General features: G+C 45.0%; 1 protein-coding gene across 1 annotated transcript; it reads left to right on the top strand.

Annotated features, from left to right (window-relative positions):
- The first annotated feature begins 12371 nt into the window (after positions 1-12371).
- Positions 12372-13786, top strand: LOC100501299 (uncharacterized). The gene has a single exon (NM_001196054.1). It carries the CDS (start codon positions 12523-12525, stop codon positions 13600-13602), a length of 1080 nt encoding a protein of 359 aa, NP_001182983.1. The 5' UTR covers positions 12372-12522; the 3' UTR covers positions 13603-13786.
- The last annotated feature ends 481 nt before the right edge of the window (positions 13787-14267 follow it).

The raw sequence follows: 14267 nt of genomic DNA, 5'->3' as shown, positions 1-14267 counted from the left end.
AGCTTGGAGGCGTTGATTAGAGTCTACTTGGTGTAGACTCTTCCTTCTTCTCTTTCGTTGCTTTGAATGCAATGGGTTGCACCTCGGGTGTGGAGGTGGTGCCTTGCTCCAAGTTGATAATGTGTTTGGAGTCTTTAATCATAAGTTCAAAGCTCACAAACTTCCCAATGACCTCCTCAGGAGGCATCTGTTTGTATCTAGGATCTCCATGAATTAATTGAACTTGAGTAGGATTACGAAAAATGAGAGATCTTAGAATAACCTTGACCATTTCATGGTCATCCCTCCACTTCGTGCTCCCGAGGTTGCGCACTTGGTTGACCATTGTTTTGAGCCAGTTGTACATTGCTTGTGGCTCCTCTCCTTTGTTGAGGACGAATCGACCGAGTTCTCCCTTGATCGTTTTGCGCTTGGTGATCTTGGTCACCTCGTTCCCTTCATGCGGCGTCATGAGGACATCCCAAATTTCTTTGGCATTTTTCAACCCTTGTACCTTATTATACTCCTCTCGACACAAGGAGGCGAGGAGTATAGAGGTTGCTTGGGAATTAAAATGCCTTATTTGGGCAGCCTCATCGGAGCCATAGTCCCCGTCGCCCACTTGTGCCTGCGCTCCAAACTCAACAATATCCCATATACTTTCATGGAGTGAGGTTAGATGATGCCTCATTTTATCACTCCACATACAATAATCTTCACCATCAAAATATGGTGGTTTGCCTAGGGGTACGGAAATAAAGTAAAGGAGCACATTTTGGAATGCGGGGATAGCGTAAAGGCATCTTACTATACTTCTTGCGCTCTTAGCACTTCAAAGATGTAGACTCAGCGCCGGATGTGGAAGGTGATGAAGAGTCGGTCTCGTAGTAGACCACCTTCTTCATTTTCTTTTTCTTCTTGTCACCCTTCCTATGTGACTTGATGGAGCCGGTGGATTTTTCTTTGTGTTTGTCGCCAGCCTCCTTTGATGGAGTCTGTTCCTCGTTCTTTCTTCCCGAGGCTTCGGGTTTTTCGTCGGTGACCATCTCCCTCTTGGTTTGTTCTCCCGACATCACTTTGAGTTGTTAGACTCTAATAAAGCATCAAGCTCTGATACCAACTGAAAGTCGCCTAGAGGGAGTGAATAGGCGAAACCTGAAAATTATAAACTTTTGAACACGCACTAGACTTGGGTTAGTGTTAGAAATAATTCGGAGTATGGAAGATAGTTCCTCTTGCTATGCGTTGCTCAATCAATGTAGATAACCTGACTCAAATTAATATGAGCAAGGGAACTTTGGAGAGAGGAGAGGCGAGAAACAAATAGAGTGAAGATCAACACAAATGAACACGACAATTTGTTTACCAAGGTTTGGTTCCAAATGACCTAGTCCCCGTTGAAGAGACCACAAAGGTCGGGTCTATTTCAACTCTTTCCCTCTCTCAATCGGTCACTTAGACCGGTTGAGTGCTTCTCCTTAATCACTCCGGTCACTAAGACTTTGCAAGGATCACCACACAAATAGGTGTCTCTTGCTAGCATTACAAAGCACTTAGAAGAATTATAATGAGAAGAAGAAAGCAATCCAAGCAACAAGATCAACAAAAGAAACACAAATTACCCTCTCTCAAGTCACTAAGCACTTGGGTTGATTTGGGAACTTGTAGAGGATTTGATCCTTTGATTGTGTCTTGGAGTGTATGTCTTTGCTCTAGTATTGAATGTGAAGGTCTAAAACTTGGATGGCTTGAATGGTGGTGGTTGGGGGGTATTTATATCCCCAACCACTCTAGTCGGTGTTGTCGATGGGCACACCGGACAGTCCGGTGGTGCACCGGACATGACATTGTTCATTGTTTGGTGCTTGCCACGTGAGCCGACCGTTGGGGTTTGGAGCGTTTGACCGTTGAATCCCTTTGTCCTTTTGCAGCATTGGACAGTCCGGTGGCACACCAGACAGTCCGGTGTGTTCTAACTTTGTAGTTCTAACTTCTGACTTCTGCTCTGTGCATTGTTCACTCTGTGAGCGCAGTCGACCGTTAGCGAAGTTGACCGTTGCTCCGTTGGCTCACCGGACAGTCCGGTGCACACCGGATAGTCCTGTGAATTATAGCGGAGTGACTCTCAGAAAACCTGAGAGCGACCAGTTCACGAGGTGCCTCGGCCTGGGCACCAGACAATGTCCGGTGCACCACTGGCTACACCTATACTTGTTTTTGCTCCAAACATTGTAGAGTTCCCCAACTCATTTTCTATGTTGGTTTATGTTGAACTTTATGCACCTGAGACAAATGACAACTCGGCAAACTAGTTAGTCCTTGTGGTTTGTGATGGACGTCAAACACCAATATTGATTATAGCAAATGTTTAAGCCCATTTCCCTTTCACTAATCTTGGTCGTCGGCCACAGATCCAGTGGCCTAAATTCAATGCACCGAAGGGGGACCCTCATTCTAATCTGATCCATTCGTTCTCCATCCAATGGTTACTAGTGCTTCTTCTCCCTCCAACCCGAGCCACCACGCGCGCAATTTCCTCAGTGGTGGCTGAAAGTCGCCTAGAGGGGGGGTGAATAGGCAAATCTGAAATTTATAAACTTTAAGCACAACTACAAGCCAGGTAAGCGTTAGAAATAAAGTCGAGTCCAAAAGAGAGGGCGAAAACAAATCACAAGCAAATGAAAGTTGATGACACGGTGATTTGTTTTACCGAGGTTCGGTTCTTGCAAACCTACTCCCCGTTGAGGTGGTCACAAAGACCGGGTCTCTTTCAACTCTTTCCCTCTCTCAAACGGTCACCTAGACCGAGTGAGCTTTTCTCCTTAATCAACGGGTCACTTAGACCCCTTACAAGGACCACCACAACTTGGTGTCTCTTGCTTTATTACAAGTTGCTTGAGAACAAGAATGGAGGAAGAAGAAAAGCGATCCAAGCGACAAGAACTCAAATGAACACAAAAATCTCTCTCTCACTAGTCACTAATTGTTTGGAGTGATCTTGGACTTGGGAGAGGATTTGATCTCTTGTCTGTGTCTTGGAGTGAAGTCTAGAGCTCTTGTATTGAATGCAATGGCTAAAAACTTGGATGCCTTGAAGTGGTGGTGGTTGGGGGTATTTATAGTCCGAACCACCAAACCAACCGTTGGGGTTGGGCTGCTGTCGATGGGCGCACCGGACAGTCCGATGCGCCACCGGACACTGTCCGGTGCACCAGCCACGTCACCCAAACGTTAGGGTTCGACCATTGGAGCTCTGACAGCTGGGACCACCGGACAGTCACTGTTCACTGTCCGGTGCGCCTTCTGGCGCTGCTCTGACTCTACGCGCGTTGTCCGTGCACTGTTCACTTTCCCTGTTCACTTTTGCTGACGAGCGTTGGCGCAGTAGCCGTTGCTCTGCATGGCACACCGGACAGTTCGGTGAATTATAGCGGAGTGGCTCTCCAAAAACTCGAAGCTGAGCAGTTCAGAGTTGATCTCCCTGGTGCACCGGACAGTCCGGTGCGCCAGACCAGGGCAGCCTTCGGTTTCTTTTGCTCCTTTCTTTTTGAACCCTATCTTGGACTTTTTATTGGTTTGTGTTGAACCTTTTGCACCTGTAGAACTTATAATCTTGAGCAAACTAGTTAGTCCAATTATTTATGTTGGGCAATTCAACCACCAAAATCAATTAGGAAAAGGTTTGACCCTATTTCCCTTTCAATCTCCCCCTTTTTGGTGATTGATGCCAATACAGACCAAAGCAAATATAAAAGTGCATAATTGAACTAGTTTGCATAAGGTAAGTGCAAAGGTTGCTTGGAATTGAACCAATTTAAACTTCTATAAGATATGCATGGATTTCTTTCTTCCTTTTAACATTTTGGACCACGCTTGCACCACTTGTTTTGTTTTTGCAAATGTTTTTAGAAATTCCTTTTCAAAGTCTTTTTGCAAATAGTCAAAGGTATATGAATAAGATTTCGAGAAGCATTTTTAAGATTTGAAATTTTCTCCCCCTGTTTCAAATGCTTTTCCTTTGACTAAACAAAACTCCCAGTTAATGAAATTCTCCTCTTAGTGTTCAAGAGGGTTTTTACAAATTGAAAGAAGATCAAATATTTTAGATACTAATTTGAAAAACTCCTTCTTAAAATATAGATACCAAATGAGATAGAATTTCTTAGAGGAATACTAATTTCAAAGATACCAATTGAAAACAACTTTGTTTCGAAAATTTTTGAAATTGGCGTGGTGGTGCGGTCCTTTTGCTTTGGGCTAATACTCTCTCCGTTTTTGGCATTAATCGCCAAAACGGAGTCTTTAGAGCCCTTTTTACTTTCTCCCCATTGGTATTAGAAATTAAGAGTGAAGATTATACCAAAGTGGAGAGCGATGCGGAGTGACGGCGAAGGGTAAATAATACCGGTAGAGTGGAGTGGAAGCCTTGTCTTCGCCGAAGACTCCATTTCCCTTTAAATCTATGACTTAGCATAAGAGTGGACTTGAAAAACACATTAGTCATAGCAAATGAAAGAAATATGATCAAAGGTATGTAAATGAGCTATGTGTGCAAAGTATCAATCAAAGTTCCGAGAATCAAGAATGTTTAGCTCATTCCTAAGTTTGGTAAAAGTTTTCTCATCTAGTGGTTTGGTAAAGATATCGGCTAATTGTTCTTTGGTGCTAACATAAACAATCTTGATATCCCCCCTTTGTTGGTGATCCCTCAAAAAGTGATGCCGAGTGGCTATGTGCTTAGTGCGGCTGTGTTCAACAGGATTATCCGCCATGCGGATTGCACTCTCATTATCACATAGGAGAGGGACTTTGGTTAATTTGTAGCCATAGTCCCTAAGGGTTTGCCTCATCCAAAGCAATTGTGCGCAACAATGGCCTACGGCAATGTACTCGGCTTTCAGCGGTAGAAAGAGCTACTGAATTTTGTTTCTTTGAAGCCCAAGACACCAGGGATCTTCCCAAGAACTGACAAGTCCCTGATGTGCTCTTTCTATCAATTTTACACCCGGCCCAATCAGCATCTGAATATCCTATCAAATCAAAAGTGGATCCCTTGCGGTACCAAAGACCAAACTTAGGTGTATGAACTAAATATCTCAAGATTCTTTTCACGGCCCTAAGGTGAACTTCCTTAGGATCGGCTTGAAATCTTGCACACATGCATACAGAAAGCATAATATCCGGTCAAGATGCACATAAATAGAGTAAAGATCCTATCATCGACCGGTATACCTTTTGATCTACGGATTTACCTCCCGTGTCGAGGTCGAGATGCCCATTGGTTCCCATGGGTGTCTTGATGGGCTTGGCATCCTTCATTCCAAACTTGGTGAGTATGTCTTGAGCATACTTGGTTTGGCTGATGAAGGTGCCCTCTTGGAGTTGCTTCACTTGAAATCCTAAGAAATACTTCAACTCCCCATCATAGACATCTCGAATTTTTGAATCATAATCCTACTAAACTCTTCACAAGTAGATTTGTTAGTAGACCCAAATATGATATCATCAACATAAATTTGGCATACAAATATATCATTTGCAATAGTTTTAGTAAAGAGTGTAGGATCGGCTTTGCCGACTTTGAAGCCATTAGTGATAAGAAAATCTCTTAGGCATTCATACCATGCTCTTGGGGCTTGCTTGAGCCTATAAAGCGTCTTTGAGAGTTTATAGACATGATTAGGGTACTCACTATCTTCAAAGCTAGGAGGTTGCTCAATATAGACCTCCTCCTTGATTGGTCCATTGAGGAAGGCACTTTTCACGTCCATTTGGTAAAGCTTAAAGCCATGGCAAGTAGCATAGGCAAGTAATATACGAATTGACTCAAGCCTAGCTACGGGTGCATAGGTTTCACCGAAATCCAAACCTTCGACTTGTGAATATCCCTTGGCAACAAGTCGGGCTTTGTTCCTTGTCACCACACCATGCTCATCTTGCTTGTTGCGGAATACCCACTTGGTTCCTACAACATTTTGGTTAGGACGTGGAACTAAATGACATACCTCATTCCTCGTGAAGTTGTTGAGTTCCTCTTGCATTGCCAACACCCAATCCGAATCTCTTAATGCGTCTTCCACCCTATATGGCTCAATAGAAGACACAAAAGAGTAATGTTCACAAAAATGAGCGACACGAGATCGAGTGGTTACCCCCTTATGAATGTCACCAAGAATGGAGTTCACGGGGTGATCTCGTTGTATCGCTTGGTGGACTCTTAGGTGAGGCGGTCTTGGACCCTGATCATTGTCCTCCTCTTGAGGTGGCTCTTCTTGATCTTCATTTTCATCATCTTGAGCTTTATACTCATCTTGGGTTGGTGGAGATGCTTGCATGGAAGATGAAGGTTGATTTTGTGCTTGTGGAGGCTCTTCGGATTCCTTAGGACACACATCCCCGATGGACATGTTCCTTAGTGCGACGCATGGAGCCTCTTCATCATCTAATTCATCAAGATCAACTTGCTCTACTTGGGAGCCATTAGTCTCATCAAACACAATGTCACATGAAACTTCAACTAGTCTAGTGGACTTGTTAATGACTCTATATGCCCTTGTGTTTGAGTCATAACCAAGTAAAAAACCTTCTATAGCCTTAGGAGCAAATTTAGATTTTCTACCTCTTTTAACAAGAATAAAACATTTGCTACCAAAGACTCTCAATGCACCGAAGGGGGACCCTCGTTCTAATCTGATCCATTCATTCTCCATCCAATGGTTACTAGTGCTTCTTCTGCCTCCAACCCGAGCCACCGCGCGCGCAATTTCCTCAGTGGTGGCTGAAAGTCGCCTAGAGGGGGGTGAATAGGCAAATCTGAAATTTATAAACTTTAAGCACAACTACAAGTCGGGTAAGCGTTAGAAATAAAGTCGAGTCCGAAAGAGAGGGCGAAAACAAATCACAAGCAAATGAAAGTTGATGACACGGTGATTTGTTTTACCGAGGTTCGGTTCTTGCAAACCTACTCCCCGTTGAGGTGGTCACAATGACCGGGTCTCTTTCAACTCTTTTGCTCTCTCAAACGGTCACCTAGACCGAGTGAGCTTTTCTCCTTAATCAACGGGTCACTTAGACCCCTTACAAGGACCACCACAACTTGGTGTCTCTTGCTTGATTACAAGTTGCTTGAGAACAAGAATGGAGGAAGAAGAAAAGCGATCCAAGCGACAAGAACTCAAATGAACACAAAAATCTCTCTCTCACTAGTCACTAATTGTTTGGAGTGATCTTGGACTTGGGAGAGGATTTGATCTCTTATTTGTGTCTTGGAGTGAAGTCTAGAGCTCTTGTATTGAATGCAATGGCTGAAAACTTGGATGCCTTGAAGTGGTGGTGGTTGGGGGGTATTTATAGCCCCAACCATCAAACCAATCGTTGGGGTTGAGCTGCTGTCGATGGGCACACCAGATAGTCCGGTGCGCCACCGGACACTGTTCGGTGCGCTAGCCACGTCACCCAAACGTTAGAGTTCGACCGTTGGAGCTCTGACAACTGGGACCACTGGACAGTCCGGTGGTGCACCGGACAGTCACTGTTCACTGTCCGGTGTGCCTTCTGGCGCTGCTCTGACTCTGCGCGCGCTATCCGTGCACTATTCACTGTTCACTTTTGCAGACGACCGTTGGCGCAGTAGTCGTTGCTCCGCATGGCACACCGGACAGTCCGGTGAATTATAGCGGAGTGGCTCTCCAAAAACCCGAAGCTGAGCAGTTCAGAGTTGATCTCCCTGGTGCACCGGACACTATCCGGTGCACCAGACCAGGGCAGCCTTCGGTTTCTTTTGCTCCTTTCTTTTTGAACCCTATCTTGGACTTTTTATTGGTTTGTGTTGAACCTTTTGCACCTGTAGAACTTATAATCTTGAGCAAACTAGTTAGTCCAATTATTTGTGTTGGGCAATTCAACCACCAAAATCAATTAGGAAAAGGTTTGACCCTATTTCCCTTTCAGTGGCGCACACACCGGTGAGCCATCGACTTCTGGATTTGGCGCTCTGATTCCTACTCCACATAGCCCTATGTGACGCTAAGGAACAAAGCGAATCGATGGGAGAGTTTCTCACCATGAATCGTGTGATAGAGTACCCTGCCCATGGTGTGTGGCAGCTTTGTTACAACGACGAGCAATTGGTGGAGCAATGGAGCGTCGCCCCGCCCGATTCGGCCATGAACTGCTTTCCCGAGACGTAGTGAAGTCTCTGGGCCAAAACTTGTGCCCCGAGCGTCATCGTGGGTGGGTGCCCATGGCGGCGCATGGGTTCGTGGCTATGCACCACCCCGATGAGCGGTTCGGGGTGCCCTGGCCGTTCTTCTCCCACGGGGCACCCAATGGAGTCCACCGTGCGATCCTGAGAATCTCCTTGACTCGCCACCGAGGCCTCTTCACCGAGAAGCGTGTAGGCCGACGATGGTGGCACTTATTCTCTCGTCCTCTCTCCACACTCACGGTGATGGAGGCACTTGGTTTGGCTACAACGATGTGGTGGTCGAGGGGGTCGAGGGCCTCGCATTTATACTTGGACCAGTGGACTCGGACGAAGACGCCAATAGGCTAACAGAATCCCGGTGATCACAGGTTGTTACAGTAGATATGACGATCTCGGTATCGGGCTCACAACGTTTCTGGAGAATAGGAGTCCTGACAAGGAGGTCCCACCGAGCAACTACACCATATGGTGAGCGCGGTGCGGACATGACGCTAAGGAGTGGGCCCCGCACGTCGGCCACACGGTGGAGCGCTGGTGTGTTGTGTGGGCCGCGTGGAGGTGGAATGGAGATGGGCTGGTGGGTGAGGAATGGGCCAGTGGATAGATTCGGTCGAGGGGTGTAGGTCAGTGAGGCTTTTTCTTCTTTTCTTTCCCCTTTTTATTTTCTGTCTTCACTTCCCCAATTTCGAATCAAGTTTGAATTCAATTTTCGGATTACATTTGAATATAGTTCAAACTTCAAGCCTATTTAAATGCACAAACCAAATTCTCGGCATGGATGCAAGGTTTCTTTTACCTATTTATTACTTAAATAAATGCCTCTAAATGAATTATTGATGAAGGAATATTCACTCAAATAAATAGAAAATATTTCTATGATTGAGTTCCAAAATTATATTTTAAATTTGAAAGGACAAATCTAAATTTGTGACATCAAAATTTAATACTACTCTTATTTATTTTTAAGAACATAACTTCAAAGTAAGAAAACATGTATTAAAGGACATTTTAATCTATGTTCTTTGGAATTCCAAAATCAAGATTTCGGATGTTACATCTTCACTCGCGCCGTCACCGTCGACCCCTCCTCTCCTCTCACTTCTCCGAGATTACAGTATTAGCACGGGCTAAATGCTATTACTTTAAAGGATACAATTATTGCTTTTTAAAAAGTCCAACTTTTAATTTGACCAAATCTATATTAAAAAGTACTAGATACCAGACAAATATATTAAAACTAGTCGGTTGTCCGTGCGTTGCGACAGCTTACAACAATACCCATGTAAACTATCCACAAAAAAATTAAGATTTTTTTATTGATTATCTCCGCTCTCCGTATAATATTTTTTTGATTTGGCTAACTGATGTTATTGTTTACTCCATCCAATATGTCTTAGTACAACACGGTCAATGAAGTGAGCGATCAGAATAGAGTTCACAACGACTGACTGAACGAATAGAGATTATAAAATGACATAATTCCACCATACAGAGACCAAATAAGAGAAAGTTTGTGGGCTAAGTTTCAAAAATAAGTCACATGAACTCAAACTTATAAAAAAGATAGATCAAAATATGGAGTGATTACTAAAGTCAGGCATCAATAAAAACTGGATGCGCTCCATATAAATTATGTTACTTCGTAGAAATTACTAACATTTAAAACCAACAAATAACCTTTTATTTTACTGTTAGTGTGACAAATCATTGTTGCTCCATCCAATTCAGCAACCGCAAACACCATTTAGTCCATTGCACCAATGTGGTCTCAGAAACGACCTAATGCTTGTAAGAGCCAAGAACGTCGTGTCGTGCTTGGGCTGTAGCCTCGACCCGTAGTGCTGGTCCGGCACGACACGATTATATTTTTTATTTTAAAAAAACGTATAAACATATATACAGTTTATATTCAATATTAAAAACATCTGAACATGATGTTCTACTGGTTAGATAGTTTCATCTAGTTTTTCTGCCCTTCTTCTATATCAGGGCATGGGTTCGAACTCCACCTCCTGCATCTGCATCGAGTTAATTTGAACTAGTGCTTTAAATATAGTATAGATTAGCAATGTAATATATTTTTACAATACATTTATTTAGAATCATAAGATGTTAATAATGGAATAGTCTTGCATAAGATAAACGGTACTGCATCTCCTGATCGAGAGCACGGTTTACAAAACCGTTTTGTATACTAAAACCGCTACCCACCGGTAACGGTTTACCGACGATAAACCGGTAAAAACCGGTAAAAACCGACCGGTTTGACCAATTCAAATTAATTTGAATTCGAACCGGTTTACCGGTGAAAAACCGGCGAAAAACCGCTCAAAACCGTCGATTAACCGCGAAATGAACCGGTTTTTGCTGTTTTTTACAGAAAAATGGAAAATTTTAACAATATTTATTTGTAGTTTGCTCAATTCACATTGCATAGTAAATATTAATTGATCCACACGACATGTGTTCACCAAAATAACATATAACATACATATGAAACGAAAAACTCCAGTTCTCATGCAACAAACAACCATCGAACTTCGCAATACTCAAATACAAGTTCTTTTACAACTCTCCAACGAGGCAACGACACATAGGTCGACTTATTTCACAATACTCACATGTTTATCTCGAGTCATAGTGATAGTACTCAGGTATGTTGGAGAGATCGTGATATTGTTCCAATCCGTTATAGTGATAGTGATAGGTCTCTGATCGTGATATTGTTCCAATCCATTACAAAAAAACACATCGGTATGTGTGTTTAGAGATGGCAATGGGTACCCGCGATCCGATACCCGACGAGTATTTACTCCATTAGGTATGTATGTGGGCTAAATATTCTACCAGACTGGCAAAAATCTTCAACCAATGGGTAAACAGGTATTAGAAGACCTACAACAATTTAATGACCATGTAATGGAACATGTAATTTGCTATGTAGTACTGTTCTAGTGTTACTATTTAATCCAATTATCTTTGGTGTGTTGAATGGATGGTTAAATGATGCTAAACTTTTGTAATGTTATTTAGATGGATATACTTGACATTTGTATAATATAATATTTTGATAGATGTTTAATTTTTGTGGGTACGGGTGACCCGATGGGTGACTCATACCCACATGGGTATGGGAGTAAATCCATACCCACCCGTGTATATGGGTGATCCAATGGGGTTATTTTTTGTCGCGGGTATGGGTATGGAGCACTAATACCCGGTGGGTATTTACCCATTGCCATCTCTATGTGTGTTTGGTGTTTGTATATTGCATGTGCACCTCACCAAGTGTTAGATTTTTCTCATGATCAGCAAATCTTAAAAACACATATAGAAGAACTGGAGCTAAAGGTTCTAAATTGAGTCTTGTCTAGACGGATAGTTATTGAAAGAAATGAAGCTACTTGATCTACGGATTCCATCTTGGACAGGAAATGAAAACAAAATTAACCACTAAATGCCTAAACTGGACTTGAGCTACGGGTTTATCTTCACATATAACATATAATATCTTCACATATATCATATAATAGTAAACAAGACTAATATGACTAAATTGACCACTAAATAATCAGTTTTGGCATTAAATCTGGTTTTTCGGTAAAAATTGACGGTTTACCGGTCTCAAATAACGGTTTACCGGTCCCAGAAAACAGTTTCTCAACGGTTTTCGGTTTTTATGAATTTTTTCAAATTTTTTAAATTTAGAACGAATTTTGAAAAAAAACCGGTGGTTTACCGAAACCGCACCCCAGCGGTTTCGGTAAACCGACCGGTTTACCGCCGGTTTTTACCGGTTTTGTAAACCATGATCGAGAGACAAAATTAAGAAAGAAAGAAAGAAAGAAAGAAAGAAAAGGCGCAGAGGAGACAACAAGCCTACGAGACGCAATCACGCAAATACGCAATGCATCCAAACTTGTGGTGGTGGCGAGTGGCGACCGGCCAGGCAGCAACCAAAGCAGCTCATGGGGGCGCGTCGTCGTCGTCAACGGTCAGAGCTCGCAACCTGTTTTCCCCTTTGCCAGCCAGCCTCGGTCCGGACCCCGGTCGAATTGTTTAGTATGGCGACACGCGCACACGCACACGCGCTCCGTCGTCCTCAACCTCACATCGTCGTCGTCACGCGGCTCGAGCTATATAAACCCCTCCTCCTGGTCTCGCCGTCGGATGTCTCGATCCGCCTCCATCAACCCCTCAACTCTCAGTACACATCATCGTTGTCCAACCCTTTTTCTTGCTCTTCTCCACTGCAGCTGATTGATCGAGCTCACTCAGCATCTGACCCGGCCGATTCCGATCCACCACTACTCTATGTCTAGCATGGACATGGTCACATGGACATGGACATGGCCATGATGGGCTTCGATGAGGACCTAGACCAGGTGCTGGCGGCGATGGGCCCCGCCGACAGCTCGGCGACGTCGTCTGCGCCCAACGCCGCCGCACCAGCACCACTAGCTGTCGTCCCAGCAGGCAGCAGCGACGATGAGGAGGCCGCCGCCGCGGATAGCGCCGACGACCTCCGGAGGGGCCCCTGGACGGTGGACGAGGACATCCTCCTCGTCAACTACATCGCCGCCCACGGCGAGGGCCGCTGGAACTCGCTCGCCCGCTCCGCGGGCCTGAAACGCACCGGCAAGAGCTGCCGCCTGCGGTGGCTGAACTACCTGCGGCCCAACGTGCGGCGGGGCAACATAACCGCCGAGGAGCAGCTGCTGATCCTGGACCTGCACTCGCGCTGGGGCAACAGGTGGTCCAAGATCGCGCAGCAGCTCCCCGGGCGCACCGACAACGAGATCAAGAACTACTGGCGCACCCGCGTGCAGAAGCACGCCAGGCACCTCCGCTGCGACGTCAACAGCGCCCACTTCCGCCACATCGTGCGCCACGTCTGGATGCCTCGCCTGCGAGAGCGCGCCCAGGCCGGCGGCGTACAGGCTCCAGCTACCACCACGGCCAGCGCGCCGCCCGCGTGTTATAACTACTGCGGGAGCCAACACCTGGTGCAGCAGCAAGGCGCCCACCGCGGCGTGACGGCGGCGAGCGAAGCTCACCACCACCACCAATACTACAGCGAGCCGGCAGGCCCGACGTCGGCGGCCACGGCCCTCAGCCCCGACGACGCCTCCAGCGCGCTGCGGTCGTCGTCGCTCAGGGCGGACGACGCGTCGCATTACACTGCAGCTTACACTTACACCTCGGCGGCCACGGCGACCCCGACGACGAACGACCAAGGCTACGAACAAACTACGACTGACGACGACGTGTTCGCCGGGTCGACCACATCGGAGCTCCTCGTCACCGCTACCGGCGGCCCTGACGACGAGTACAGCTCCATGATCGGCCTGCAGCTGCAGGACTTTGGGTTTGAGGATTTCGAGTACGGCCTGTGGAGCCTGGATGACCTTTGCTAACAGCCTAACAGCAGCTGTGCTGAGCTCACCACCACCATACATGCACACCAACCTAGGAGTAGTCGAGTAGTCGACAAGCAAGTCAGTGAGGCCCGGCCCGGTTGTATCTTGCTCGAAGTAGATTGAGGGGATTGAATTATCTTCTAGGAGTATTAAATTTTGGCTAAAGATAGATTTAATTGTTTCCAATCTCTTTGATCCAGACGCAATCGAACAAGTCCTCAATGAAAGGGACATGCATGAAGGCACAAGTGAAAGAACAATTTATAATATATACAACATACAAGTGGGGAGATGCCGCACAGGTTACAAGTTGCCAGCGAATATAGAAGAACTTATGGGCATGAATGAATAGGAAAGATGAGAATTCCAGAAAAATAATTCCGCGCACTAAATTTGAATGTGCGCACACGAACCAGTTGGACTCTTTAAATTGCCAAAAGACGATGGACTGGTATAAGACTTTCTCCAACCATTCTCCCATAGTAGGACGTCTCCAAACATTCTCACTATATAGCTGCCCTATATACTATAACTCATTATTTAACATTTTTGTTGGATTCTAAAGTTTTCAAAAAACATACAGTATTTGCACTACCAAAATACACATTATCAGGTTATGTATAGATTAAACATGATTAATATCGCAAATAAAAAACATAATT

The sequence above is a fragment of the Zea mays genome, chromosome 10 (assembly GCF_902167145.1).
Source record: "Zea mays cultivar B73 chromosome 10, Zm-B73-REFERENCE-NAM-5.0, whole genome shotgun sequence".
Taxonomy (NCBI): Eukaryota; Viridiplantae; Streptophyta; class Magnoliopsida; order Poales; family Poaceae; genus Zea; species Zea mays.
The sequence above is the reverse complement of the archived record's forward strand: the minus strand, read 5'-3'. Positions and strand labels throughout refer to the sequence as shown.